Source organism: Phyllostomus hastatus, unplaced genomic scaffold (genome assembly GCF_019186645.2).
Source record: "Phyllostomus hastatus isolate PE091 unplaced genomic scaffold, TTU_PhHast_1.1 phas_contig_209, whole genome shotgun sequence".
NCBI classification, from domain to species: Eukaryota; Metazoa; Chordata; class Mammalia; order Chiroptera; family Phyllostomidae; genus Phyllostomus; species Phyllostomus hastatus.
The window spans coordinates 2,414,730-2,429,776 of NW_025333735.1; the positions used below are offsets into that span (position 1 = coordinate 2,414,730).

At 36.8% G+C, this 15,047-nt stretch overlaps 1 protein-coding gene across 8 annotated transcripts in view; it reads left to right on the forward strand.

The window, feature by feature from the left end:
• Positions 1 to 8,586, forward strand: part of ODF2L (outer dense fiber of sperm tails 2 like) — a 36,924-nt gene extending 28,338 nt beyond the window's left edge. For 3 of the 8 annotated variants that reach the window (XM_045835518.1, XM_045835523.1, XM_045835525.1), the window contains 4 exons: positions 2,815 to 2,900; positions 2,977 to 3,139; positions 5,407 to 5,532; positions 8,038 to 8,586. In XM_045835518.1, coding sequence (XP_045691474.1) covers positions 2,815 to 2,900; positions 2,977 to 3,139; positions 5,407 to 5,532; positions 8,038 to 8,166 — 504 coding nt within the window. In that variant the 3' untranslated portion in view covers positions 8,167 to 8,586. Of the gene's footprint in view, positions 1 to 2,814; positions 2,901 to 2,976; positions 3,140 to 5,406; positions 5,533 to 6,486; positions 7,260 to 8,037 lie in introns of those variants that run through there. The other 5 variants (XM_045835522.1, XM_045835521.1, XM_045835519.1 and 2 more) reach the window with 5 other exon arrangements.
• The last annotated feature ends 6,461 nt before the right edge of the window (positions 8,587 to 15,047 follow it).

The window sequence follows — 15,047 nt, forward strand, 5'->3', positions numbered from 1 at the left end:
AGATAACCCATCAATGTGCAGCTTACTACTGTCTTAGAATTGCTTTTCCTATTTTTAGTGAACTAGAGAAGAAATCATTGTGTGTCTCTTGGTCTCTTTTTCTCAGGAGACATACCAATGCAAGTATCTTCTCTTTTGCTAGGCAGCACTGTAAATAAAAGCCTATTTTAAAAACCTTTTTGAAAGGCAGATGGAGCAGGAGCCTGAGTTTTTCAGGTACTGTGAGGTCACAGTGGTTTCTTACTGGTATTAATCCAGAAACGTAATTTTTTTAATGAAATTGTTCTGTTTATTTTTCCACTATTTTAAATCCCCTTATTTTCTCACAGGCTCTTTGATGTTTGAGGAGGTATGCTTTGTCCTAGTTGTATCTTTTGTTGCCTAGCGGCCCTGTGTCAGGGAAAGAGGCTAGCTCTTGCTTTTCCTCCCTGTGGACATCCTAGGTGCAATGTGTCTGCTTATTTTTTTCTTAATGAATAGTACAAGCATATCTTAGGGTTGCTTCTTGTCACATTTCTTCAAAAGTGCGACACTGAGGAACTGCAGCAGCCAGAGAAATTAACATAGATAAAATTAGAGGCATCTACTTTGTAATAACATTAACAATTAAATAGTCTACTGAGGACAGATAATATTAGCTCTCTTGAAATAATATACAGTAAACTCTATTGATTTGGACTAAGATGAGTGCAGAAAGGCCGCTTTAATCGAAATATCTGAGTTACAGGTTGAATGACAAAAAGTGACAGTTACTTCAGACTGATGGCTGGATAGTGGAAAACAACCATACCAGCTGTGTTAGTAATATCTACGCTGGAACATAAATGACAGGAATCAAAAATTTCTTTTCCTAAGTAGGTTAAATATTCTCCCTGAAAGCTAATATTACTATATTCATTTATTCAACAAACCTTTTGAAAACTAATTAAAGTATAGCCCCCTTTTGAGTTTTATGTTATTTAGCAGAGACTAACCTAATATTTATTCATATTTAGTGGAACCTCTTTGTTTAAAATCATTATACCTAAAATATGTATTATAAGCATATCTAGTATTTAAGATAGTAAAACATTAATGCTGATCCTTACCCTTATTTCCCTAATGCTACAACTCAGATGAGAGGCCAGATGGAGTCTCATCTGAAGGAGTTAGAGTGCATCCGCGATTCCTTGACAGCGGCTGAACGGAGGCTTCAGGAGTGTCAGGAGAGGCTGCAGCACTGCAAGGGGAGATGGGCAGACCAGGCCCACACCGTTAGGGAGCTGCAGGGTCAGGTGTCCAGCCGTCATTCTCACTTTTGTTGATGTGTTAAGGAAACGCTTGCGAGGGATTTCACCAGTTGAGGGCACTCATGTCAGGGGTTATTTATTCTGCTCTCATCTGAATCAGTTGATAAAATGCCAGTTTTATGCAGATACTGTAATATTATTTTGCAAGCTATTCTTTCAGTATTTTATGGTAAAAAAATGGTAACCAGAATTGCTGATTCAGTTTACTCATACAAATCTATATTTAGACATTTGAGGACATTGTAATAGTGTAAGAGGAGGAGCAATGCCATGTTTACATACATATTTTTTGATGTCAGGATAAGCTAAATTATTGTAATTTATTTTAATTAGAGTGCATCTACTTTATTTGGATTATTTCTAATTTTTTCGGCATAAATTTCTTTACTTCATTAGAGCAGGGATCACAGATGCCCTGTTAGTCACCACATAGCCATCTTCTAATTCTGTACACACCACATGGTAAGCATTTAATAAATATATGTTTTAATCAAGTACTTTTTTTTGTCATAGAAGCATGTCCAAGGATGTTAGCATCTATTTTTCTTTATTTGCAAAACATTTTTAGGAATGATTTCCTATATTCCAAACGTAGTTTGGATTTTAATTTGGAAATGCATCCTGTTTTTAAAAACATACAAACAAAACTTTGCTGAATTTAAATTCTTGAGAAGAGATTTCTAGGAAAATGTCAAATTACATAGATAACTTAAGTTACTAATTGAAATTATGAGAAATGTCACTGCTTCTGAAACTATTTAAATACAGCTCTTAAAGCATTGGGAAGCACATTCTGTCTAGGCAAAGGCAAGTGTAGCTTCCGTTGACTTCCTTGTTAATTTAATTTGCATTCAGAAATATGCTTTTTAATCATAGTTACAACCTCACAGATATTCTATTATCAATCACTATTTAGGTGAAACAAAAACTATAAGAGTAACCCTAAATATTCTATAGTTTTAAAATTCTTCACACTTAATAAATGTCCTTTTGCAATAAAACATTTTTCATAATGTTTTTAATTGCTATCTTTCAGAAAAATTTGTAGTAGATGATTTTCCATGAGGAACCATAGTTTTTTAACTTGTATTTTAACAATGTAATATTTCTTGGTGTCTCTGTGTATAGGAGTAATAATAATATTCATATCTTTTAAAAAATTTTTTTTTCTCATCCAAGGACATTTTTTTCATTGCTTTTAGAGAAAGAGGAAGGGGGCGGGGGTGGAGAGAGAGAGAGAAACATCAGTGTGAGAGAGAAACATCAATTGGTTGCCTCTCATATTCACCCAGACCAGGGATCATAGGCACTCGGACCAGGAATCAAACGCTCAACCCAGGCATATGCCCTGAATGGAAATGGAACCTACAGCTTTTCGGTCACGGGATGATGCTCCAAACCACTGAGCCATATTAGCCAGGGCTACCTTCTTATTTTTTCTGATTGTTCTAACAATAACACTTACATATTTCTTCAGAAATTGATTATAAAGAAAATAGCTAAGAAAAAATTTTTTCTTTTTCAGTTTGATGGAAATCACAATCTTCTGACAAAGCTTTCTCTGGAAGAAGAAAATTATCTTATTCAGTTGAAATGTGAAAACCTTAAACAGTAAGTATTAAGTTGACTTAGAATTGGTGTCACATTCATTTCTCTATAATTTTAAAATATATGTTTTTATAAAAAGAAAATTAGAACAGATGGATGCAGAAAATAAAGAGCTTGAAAAGAAGCTGGAGAACCAAGAAGAATGTCTTAAGCAGAGCAATCTTCAGTTTAAAGAGAAGTCTGCAGAGTATACAGCATTGGCTAGACAGCTGGAAGCTGCTTTAGAAGAAGGGAGACAAAAGGTACAGAGGGCCTTTATTTAGAAACTTTTTAATTAGTTTACCAAAGAGTCCTTTTTTTAAACAGACAATGTCTCATCTTGCCAGACCTATAGTTATTGTTTTTATCCTGATGACAGGGTAAAGGGAGCAATTACATTTTTGTTTTTTACCTACTTTCGCCTTTTCCAGTTAAACAGATATATTACTGGTCCAGAGTTGCTCTACCAGATAATGATGATGTGGCAGGGTAAAGAGTAGGGATGGAAAACACTTTGAAGGAATATTCTCCCTCCACTTCCCTTTTAAAATAATAAAACCAAAGCTAATGTGAAAATTATTGAACACTTTGGTGTTGATTAGGATCCAGTGAGCTGTAATGCTCAACTCCCTTTTGGGAAAAATTATTGCACATATAAAAACTAAATTCCAGTTAAACCCATCTGGTTAGCATTTAATAAATATCTTACTGTGTGTCTGTACTAGTCCTTGAGATGCAAAGATGACTAACACCTGCCCTCAGCTCTCAGGACACATGTGGCCCAGGAGGGAGGTGACGTGAGCAAGCCAATGTCATCCAGCAGGTAGGCGCTACAGTAGAGGCAGGGTGCAAGGCTGTTCAACCCAGGGGTGAAGAAAAATGATTCAGGAAGATCTCAAAGAAGAGGTAAACGTATGATATGATTTGAAAATATAATCTTGAAAGGACATGAGCTAGGCTTTGGTGTCCAGCAGGAAATATATCTGAATTCTGTCTGGTACGTTATACCCTGACCCAGCACAAGTTACTTCCCTGAACTTTAGTTTCTTAATTGATAAAATGGAGATGATGAGTTTTCTCATAGGACTGAATGATGCTAAAAAGAGATCATCTGTTCCCTGATGACTCTCAGATGGATATCCCCACCCCCCACTTCTCTGTCCCCTGAATTCTAGCCTCATGCATTCTGGTACTTGTTTGACATCTTCACTTAACAGCAACATCTCAAACTTAACATGTCCAATACCAAATTCTGAATCATTTCCTTTAAACTCTCTTCCATCTGTGGTCTTTCCACAACTTATTAATGACAATTCCACATGTGTCAGGTAAAATTTGATATCTTTGATATGTGGCTTTTACACTGCAAGTGTCATATATATATATATATATAACTCTGAGAAACCAATTTAAATTGATATTGAAAGACACATCATTGAATAAAAGCTAAGTAGTAAAATTTACTGCTAGTGGTAGAATTATAATCCAGATTGCTCAGCACCACCAGCCTTTGGGAGGAAAATAAGAAGTGACTTTATTTGGGGTTTAGCCCAAGTGGACTTTGGAAATGCTAGATGCTTTCAGGTTCCTACTCAGAAGTGTTCAGAGTCCCCAGAGATGTGTGCATCCTGTCCTTTCTCTCCTGCTGCAGTGGACAGTGGGGCTGTCTCCAGCTCCTGTCCCATGAGGAATATTGTCACTGCACTTGCACCATCGTCCACACTGAGGGACATGATCAAGGGTGGGGACATTTGTCCTGAGGGCTCTTTCTTCCACATCTTCAGATTCTGCCAGTGTGCCACACTCACAATCACCCTCAGAATTTGTACACAGGACATCTTTGTAAATCACTTTATAATAGCTTAGAATTAAATTCATAGGAGTTAGATTAGAGGACAGTCCTTCCCAGTAGCTCTTTGTTCCTGAACTAGTTCCTACCTCAGCTCTCATTGTTCGGGCCCCAACCCAACATTCTTATAAATAAGGTCCCACATATCTAAATCCTTGGATGAACACAGGTAAGCTAGATTTTCTACTAAATAAAGAGTCAGGGATAAATGAGAACTCAAATTCAGACCACTTTGAAAGTAAATGAATGAAAAATCAATCTCTTTTGTGTATGTGAAGTGTAGATATCACCTGCCCTGATCCATCCAAGTCTATAACCAGCATTGGATAAGAACAGTCTGTGTTCCAGCACCACTCTAGACACCATGGGAAATACAAATACTGTAGAAGGAAAGTGGTCTCGGTAAGGTATAAAAATATTGTGCTGGAGAAAACACCCCCTGAAGTCACACAGAGCAGTGCAAATGCACACCCCTCTTCTATCCGAGGTCCTTTTGCAGATACTTGTACTACCTGTGCTTCCTTATGCTAGAACAACTTTAAACATTTTCTAATTAAATTGTCTAGCATCCAGTTAATATCTGTTTGGAAAATTGAGGTATAGGATAACTATGTCAGGGCTTTAAATCATACTTTAAAGAAAGCACATTTAGTTACTTTACTCTTTTAATGAAAATTACAGGTTTCTGAAGAAGTAGAGAAAATGTCATCTAGAGAGAGGGCTTTACAAATTAAAATACTAGATCTGGAAACTGAGCTTAGAAAGAAAATTGAAGAACAAAACCAACTTGTTTGCAAAATAAACAGTGTAAGTATTAGTTTGGCTATGTATTTTCACAAAAAAATAAATTAACATTTAACATTCTTATCTTGTTAGTTTACTTAAATAGTTAAAATACAAAGCAAGGGAAATCAGGGCTGTTTTTTTGTTTGTTTATTTTTTAAGGTTTTATTTATTTATTTTTAGAGAGGGAAGGGAGGGGGGGAGAGAGAGAGAGAGAGAGAGAGAGAGAGAGAGAGAGAGAGAGAGAGAGAGAGAGAGAGAGAGAGAGAGAGAGAAACATCAATGTGCGGTTGCTGGGGGTCATGGCCTGCAACCCAGGCATGTACCCTGAGTGGGAATTGAACCTGCTACACTTTGGTTCGCAGCCCACGCTCAGTCCACTGAGCTATGCCAGCCAGGGCAGGGCTGTTTTTTCACTGATACTATTATAAATAACAAATAATATAAATTACAAAAATTATAAATGTCAGTATTATGCCATAATTATGCCAAAATTATTATCCTCATTCTTCGAAGCTTCTATGGCATTTCCCCCAAAGCCTCATCAGGCCTTTTCCCTACATATTACTTTTGCATGACAGCTACTTAATGAAAGCTACAGATATAATCTACTTATTTTTTCTATATGAATTTTTCCTTTTTAAGATAGATACAATTTAAGCAATTATTATGAGTTAGAATTTGATACCTGCCTTGAATAATGAATATTATATTTTAGAAAGTTATAAGTTGGCATTAAGTAAATATTCACTATTGTTGTAACTGCACATGAGATGGATGCTTTGGTCCACGCAGCCACAAAATGAGAATACCAAATTGGCTGTGTTTAATTAGTCTTATAATATTTTTTCCTAAATGTTCATGAAGTGGCCAACTGGCATTAGATACTAGAAAAGCTAGCTCTAATCATGACTAAATTACTTGAAAACTCTCTACTTAACAATGACATATAAAATAATGATATTTTATTTTTTCCAGGAGCTGGAGACTCCATGAAAACAAATTTTTCATTCCCAAGTGTGTGAAAAATTGAAATCTGAAAGGTTCAAAAGTTGAATGATTTTTTTGACGTGCAATACTAGTTTAATTTTTATCACTTTGAATTTAGCACAGGCCTTCTCTTTATTTCTAAACTTGTTTTTTTACTCACCATCAGAGTTGCTGATACTGTAAATACATGTTTTTTGTGTGTATTTAAAGCTTCTGAAAAAATAAAATAAGTACACTAAGCTGAGATGGGTTTTGTTATAATGCTCCCAGTACTTGGCTAAGGCTGCCAGAAATGAATAGATTTAAGATTTAATGTTTTATTAAACCTGATAATTTTTACAGTAGTGAAAATCTAGAATTCTAAGCATAGATTTAGACATTGCTGAAAAATGAGTTTATGTATCCTGTCCCTTCAAGGGGACAGTTCAGGGGGCAGTTCAGTGTTTGTTTTTGTGTACACTCCTTAGCTGCAGTTGAACCGTGGCACCCTGAGAGCCTGTCTCCTGACTGACTATGCCCCGGGTCTCCCACAGGGCCCGGTCCACAGCAGCAGGCCTCCGCAGACTCTCTGCCCAGGTGTTCCGGTGGGGGGCAGAGTGGATGCACAGGTTCAGGCCGCCCTTCCTGAAGCCTGAAATGAGATCGGAGTCTTATGTGTTATCCTGGAACAGATGCACATTTTGCATTCTACCCAACAATATGTGTGTTTGTAATAGTATTTTCCCTCCAAAATGTTGAGTAAAATTGATGTTCCACAAAGATTCCCTGTGTTCATTCTGTGACTTTGTATAGCCCAGCCTAGCACATTGCTTCGTACCTACCACCCGACTTCACCTGAGGAACACTGAGCGCTGCTCGGTGTCAGAAGGTGTCCAGTATTCTTGAATACCTAATGGGCAGGAGAGAAAAGATTTTTCTTCTCAAGGTGCCTACATTTTAGTTGGAAGCTAAATATTATTTGCAGCCTGTCTGTCTAAAATATTTCCAAGTAGAACAGATCTACTTGGAAATTTGTATGAACTGAATATTTAAAAAATATATATTAGGTTTTAAATTTTTCTTCAAATAAAAAGCACCTATAATATTGAGTTCTTTATATTAAGGATTCTAAAAGCAAAATATTTATAGCATAAAAACTAGAATTTTGTCCATTTTTAAAACAGCAAAAGCAATTTTAATGGTATAAAAGGAATTCTTAGGCAGATAAAAATGGCAAAACTAGTATTAAAGTGTCATGTTAAAATGTGAGAGAAATTAATTATGACAGTTTTAAATAAACCCACTTATTAAGTTAATCATGTTAAATATGGAATAATTTGGGCATAAGTGAATGTGTATTACAACAAATTATATCACAGTAAATATCATCCATGTATGTGCTTTAGTTATTCTGGATTTTAATAAATACATCTGATGTTAGGACTGTTTCTTTTAAAAAAATTAAAATCATGTAATCAAGTATTGTATATACAAATTTTATATTATGATTATTCTTTAATATGAATGTTATTAATTGATTATCTTTATTTTTTTATTTAGAAAGCACAACATCAGGAAGTATGTTTGAAAGAAATACAACATTGTCTTGAAAAGTCGGAGAATCAAAATGAGAGTATTAAGAATTACTTACAGTTTCTTAAAACTTCTTATGTAACAATGTTTGGATAAATTGTTGAATTTATTTTCTATAAGCAATAGATTCTTACTGAGTCTAAAAAATGATTAGGTAAAAATATATACTCTCTGTTGTTATACTTTATGATTTGTGGATGGTGGTATTAGAATTTTTATGTAAAGATTTTTGAAACATAATTTATAATCCAGTTAAAACTTAAGATGGATGTTAACATGTGTTTTTTGCTGGTAATTTTCACATAGCTTTGGATTAATTTCTGTTTAAGTTATATTGGTTTTTAGAATATTTTTTATACATACACAAAAGAAGCCAGAATCATTCTTTGTGTGTTTGTAGCTACCATCCAAATGAATTTTTTATAAGTCTATGCTAATTATGAGCCAAATACATGGTTTTAAATAATGTATATTGTTGTATTGTTATATATGTATTAATAGAATAAAGGAAGATATTCTGGATATTAATGTTTAATAATGGCTTATTTATATACTTTCTAAAGATATTCAATGTCTTGATGTACTTAATATTGTTTCAAGTATATGCATTAAGATGTCATTATAATTTCTGTCAGGTTTTAAGTATGCAGTTTATATTCATAGCTATTAAGTGCAAACTGAAATTTGAAAAGGTGTTGTCTCAGCACTAACTCACGTGAGATGATCCAAATAAGCACGCCCCATAAGAAGCTTTAGGATAGGGCTTTATTTCTGAGATGACGTAGAGGAGATACCAAGAACTTGCTTCCCATAATCTCCCACAGTGTGTGCCAAGGCAGGGTGCTGTAAAAGGTGGTGGAGGTAGTTGACCAGGGATCATGTAATAGTGATTCTTCTCGGACAGTGACTTGAAAGCTGTTTCTTCAAAGGATACCCAGGTCTCAAAAGATCATTCAAAGAGGCAAGTTGTGTACTATACAGTCCAGCCTATGAACAGAGCTCAGACTCTGAAAGACATTTTATCCTCTTCTCTGATCAGGAATGGGACTCTGCTTTGTCTGGTCCCCTCACACCTAAGACCTCCATTTCATCTGCAGGTGCTTACTTCCCAATGACTCAACTGCTTCATCGTATTTTTCTTAAAATAGCAAAATACAGTAGTTTCAGGGGGAATTCTAGCCAAGATGGAGCCTTAGGTAGAAACACTTTGCTTCCTCTCACAACCAAAAGAAGGGTAACAACCATAACTGCCAGAAAATCAAACTGCATGGAAGTCTAACAAAGAGTTAAAGAAGACATACATCCAGACTGGTAGGACATGCAGAGATAGGCGTGGGTGGGATTTCCCACATTTGTGTGTGGATAAATCAGGAGGAACAGCTGGGGAGCGAGAGAGACTGCACAACCCAGGGTTCCAGCGGGGGTGGGGTGGGGAGTAAAGCCTCAAAATCTCTGGTTGTGAAAACCTGTGGGGATTGTGGCAGAGGAAAAACTCCCAGCCTCACAGGAGAGTTCATTGGAGAAGCCCATGGGGTCCTAGAATGTACACAAAACCACCCAGTTGGGAGGCAGCACCTGAAAGGGCACAATCTGGGAAGCGAGGGAAGGGATGGAAAGCGAAGGGTGAGCTGAGTAAGAAGTAGTGTTCCCTCTGACCCTCCCCTACATACAGTGCCACTACGCAGTGAAGTGAGTTGTCCTGCCCTGGCAAATACCTAAGTCTCTGCCCCTTACAATATAACAGGTGTGCCAAGACAAAGAAATATGGCCCAAAAGAAAGAACAAATCAAAACTCTAGAAAAGGAACTAAGCAACAAAAAGATATCCAACCTATCAGATGCAGAGTTCAAAACACTGGTAATCAGGATGCTCACAGAAATGATTGAGTTCTGGCACAAAATGAAGGAAGAAATGAAGGTTACATAAAGTGAAATAAAGGAAAATATATAGGAAACCAACAGTGAAGGGAAGGAAACAGGGACTCAAATCAAAAATTTGGAAGAAAAGGAAGGAATAAACCTCCAACTGGAACAGAATGAAGAAACAATTCAAAAAAATGAGGAGAGGCTTAGGAACCTCTGGGACAACTTTAAATGTTCCAACATCTGAATCGGGTGCCAGAAGGAGGACAGGAAGAGCAAGAAATTGAAAACTTATTTGAAGAAATAATGAAGGAAAACTTCCACAGTCTGGCAAAGGAACTAGACATGCAAGTCCAGGATACAGAGATTCCCAAAAAAGTTGAATCCAAGAAGAAACACATCAAGACACATCATTAAGTTACTCAAGATTAAAGATGAGAGTCTGAAAAGCAGCAAGAGAAAAGGAGACAGTTACCTACAAAGGAGTTCCCATAAGACTACTAGTTGATTTCTCAAAAGAAATCTTATAGGCAAGAAGGGACTGGAAAGAAGTATTCAAAGTAATGAAAGGCAAGGACCTACATCCAAGATTATCCAGCAAAAATATCATTTAGAATGGAAAGGCAGATAAAGTGCTTCCTGATAAGGCCAAGTTAAAGGAGTTTATCATCACCAAGTCCTTTTTATATGAAATGTTAAAGGGACTTCTCTACGAAGTAGAAGATCAAAAACTATGAACAGTAGAATGAGAACAAACTTACAAATATCAACAACTGAACCTAAAAAACAAAAACAAAAACTAAACAAACAACTAGAATAGGAACAGATTTTCAGAAATGGAGATCACATGGAGGGTTAGCAGTAGGGAGGAGATGGGGGGAGAATGGGGGAAAGGTACAGTGAATAAGAAGCATAAGTGGTAGGTATAAAATAGACAGGAGGAGGTTAAGAATAGTATGGGAAATGGAGAAGCCAAAGAACTTACATGTACAACCCATGGACATGAACTAAGGCGGGAAGAATACTGGAGGGTGGGGGGATGCAGAGCAGAGGGGGATAAAGGGAGGAAAATTGGGACAACTGTAATAGCATAATCAATAAAAATACTTCAAGAATAGTAAAATGTAGTAATTTCAGAAACACTGCATTTTTTCCCAACATTCGCCAACAATATTAATGTTACCTTTTTTAAAAAATTTTAAATCATAGTACTTATGGTCCTAAGGTACGTGCTTGACCCTTGTATTTTTCCATTTCCTAAAGCAAAGGGAGGCTTAGGAAATACTTAGATGAAAGAAAACTAATGTCTTGAATATTCACTAGACTGTGAGCTCCTTAGGGTAGAACTCTATTTTATTCATATTTCTGTTTCAGCTATTAAACATTTGGTACATAGTAGATACTCAGTTGATGTTTGTGGGTGGGTAGATGGATAGATGTATTTTATATTCCTATTTTAGATATGAAAACATGTAAGCACAGATATGAAAAAATGTAACCACCATGGTTGTGGTATAAAAATTTTACGTTTTAAAGTCAACATTTGAACTCCAGTCTGATTCCAAAATTCAAGTTCTGTATACAGTGCTGTTTTCATCTTGCAAGCAGGCAAAGACCAGCCACCCAGTAGCAGCTTGCTGTTGTTATTATTTATTGAGTATTATGTGTCAGAGGAAGTTCTTGGTGTGGTATATACATTATCTCATTTAATCTTTATGACTGATAAGTGCCATCAACTTTTTATCCATTTACTTTTCAGGAAGCCAAAACATAAAACAGTTAAATAACTTGCCCAAAGACACACAACTAGTAAGTGACAGGCATGCAAGTCTCTGCTCTTAACTATGACCACGGTACTTTTGTATATATTTCATAAAGAAAGGTAATGTTTTTGCCCAACAGTCATGCATTTACCTCATCTATGAATACATTCTCTTTTTTATATTTTTAACTTGTAGCAAAGTAGTTTGTGCATATGGCATTTAAAAATTGGTACCTGCAGTGTTTTACATAGACAGGAAAAGACTTTTGCAAAGTCCCTAGGGTTGGTACTCAGCAGTGACACAGGATGACAAAGGAAGTTTACCAGACCCTAGAAGAACTTGAACAATCTCTGTGCTTAGTGTTTCCTTGTGAAGTGTTAAGCAGATATTGGGCTGTCTGGTGTGAGAACCAAACTCAGTGCCAGGGAGGCCTAACGTCAGGGCCCTGGTGTCCCAAGCAGTGTCTTTGCTTCCAGCTTCCCACAAGTGGTCCCCACAGCACTAGTAGGCTGCCAGGATTTTCTCTTCACTCTTGTTATTCAAGGACTCATGACTTTCTTAAGTTCTGAAAGTTTTCTTCCACTCTTTACATGATTGTTACCTCTCCACATGTTCCTTTTCTCCTGCTTGTTTCATCAGCTGAATCTGACTTCATGCAGCTTGCCTTTTTTCCCAGGGTATCTGTCACTGGGTTTCTTGTGAGGTACATTCTTCCACCCGATTTTTCTGACCACCAATTTGGTTCTCATGGGCAGTCATTCTCTTTTTCTGTTTGATATTGAGCTTCTAAAAAAAGCAAGTTTGTTTATTTTTTATTCCTGAAAGTGTTTTGTAGTGTGTGATTCCATTATATTTTCATTAAAATTCTGTGTTTCTTTCATTGGTCCCACTTCAGTAGGCATCTCTGGTTTCTGTTCTGCTGGCCATCTTTTCTTTCTAAGCCCCATAAGTGAGTCTTAATTATCCTTGCCTACCCATGGCTGTGGTGCCCTTCATACGTGCCTGCAGGCTGCCTTGCGTATTTCCTGGGCAGCAGCAAACCGAGTGGTGAAAGGCGCGATGGCTCAAGTTCTCAGGGGCCTGAGACCTGTTGCCCTCTGCTGAAGTGCTGTGAGAAATCCTCCTGCTCCCTGACTTTTTCAACCGCAGGCATGAGTTCTTTTCCCAGCTATAAAAACTGGAAGCAGTGTGCTCCACTGAAGAGCACACTTCAAGATTTTCCAGAGTCAGCAAGTTTGTTGCAGCAGACAAGAGAAGTCCCCTTTGGGGGGGACCCGCAGGCAGCATCTGTACCTTGAATAGTGTGCAGCAATTTGAAGAATGAATTCAGTCTGCTGAACTTAAGATTTGTTTGTGATTTTTATTTCTAGGTTAAGAAAAGTCACAGAACTATGTATTGAGCATGATTAATTTTTTGTAATCAAACAAGCATCTATTTGTTTATAAGTTCACATGCGTGGGTATCGGCATGGAGATAGGTACAGAGAAGCCTAAATGTTAAATGCCTGGGTAGGGATGGGAGAAAGAGTAATAATTTTTTATTTATTCGAATAAAATTGTGTTACTCTTCCATTTTTTTCTATTCAGATACAATTTTAAAGGTTGGAGGATGAACCTAATAGGTATGGGGAGCGGAAGAGTATGGTTGGCGGGAGGCTATAGTCAGAGAATGAAATACTGGAATTTGATTTTTGGAGGTGGTGTAGTTTGGACCAGGAAAAAGTGAGCAGAAGCCTGCTTGAGGTGGAGATGAGGTCACTGGAGTCCAGGATATTGAGTAACTGAGAAGTCTTGGATGTGGAAACTACAAAAGATTTGGAAGGAACTGCGGTGGAGCTGAAGAAGAAGCATCCTGATTTAATGTGGCAGATAAGTAGATGACTGTGATAAGGAGTGAAGTTCTAACAACCTAACAATTGTTTTTGATTGCATTTAGAACCACATGCAAAGTCCACAATGTCACCCTGAAGGCCCTGAATGTTCTGGTGTCAGGTGCATGGCCTCAAGGCCCTTCCCACCTCTGTCCCCTCATACCACCTCCACCCCCTCAAACCACCTCCTCTCCACCATATCCAGTTGAACTTTGTTCCTTGAAAACCGAGTTCATTCTTTCCTTTTTTTTCTCATCTTGAAATGCTTTTCCCCCAACTCTTGGCCTGACTAAATGGTACTCATTTTCTCATATACCTTATTATTCTTTTCTTTCATAACTGGCAATTATTTTTGTGTGTGTGACTATTTGTCTCATTTGTCTCAGTGGATTATGATCTCTATGATGATTTACAGTTGTATAGTCTGACACATAGCAGGCACTAGTACATATTTGCTGGATGGATACATAGATGGAGGAATGGCAATATTGCCTTCATAGTTCTGAGCTTCCAAGTAGGGCAAGGGCATTTGCTTAAGGAAGGTGGAGAAATGTATGCAGTCTGGGAGAATGAAGAGCTTTCACTCTTGCGGGTTGCTAGGAAAGTAGATTCCCAGGTAAGGGGTTGGTTTTCCTTTTAGACAGAGGAAGAGATTGACGAGATTCAGGGTGCAGGAGACCTTGTTTATAGTCAGACATGCTCCAGAGGCCACGGTGGAAAAAGCGAGGGAGTTGGTATTGGGAGTCAGTCAGGAAGGTGGAATGGGTACCCTTACAGCTGCTTTTTTTCCTATAGTCTAAGAGGAATTTCTCTTCTCTTTCTTCTTTAAAAATCAATTAAAATCCCATGTGTTGACTTTGACACTACTGCATTGGGAAAGTTGCTTAAATCCCAAGTATAAGGCAGTGGTTTTGATTTATTTAACATTACAATTTGTTGTGGTACTTTAAGATTTAACATTTCCACAAAGAAAAATAAGTAACATTATTTCCTTAGAATTTAAGAGATCTTAAAATTGCGAAGTTTCCCTTTATTTTAAAAAATAACTCAAGTATCTTGCTTGTGTTCTTACTTTGGCTTAGTTTGGAATGGGGCTTGAAGGGAGAAGGAACCTTTAGGAGCCTCTTTGTATCTAGTTTGTTGTTATAAGATGAAGTTAATACTGATGACAGATTGAGGTTTAAACTATAAAGATGAAACCTGTGATTAACTATCATACATTATTTGATTAGAAACATTATAATTATACACTGATCACTTTTTGCAAGCTTAAAAGTTTATTTTTTTTTGCAACTATATTTTGTGAATTAGATATCTTTTCCCATCGTTTTTAAAAAAAGGAGCTCAATTATTTTTTAAAGAACTAAATCAAAAGGGCATCTCTAAACCCAAGGTCATAAGACATATATAAATAGTCTTTAAGAAATGGTGATTTTATTTTAATAATTCATGGTCACAAAAACTTGAATGTCACCTGAATA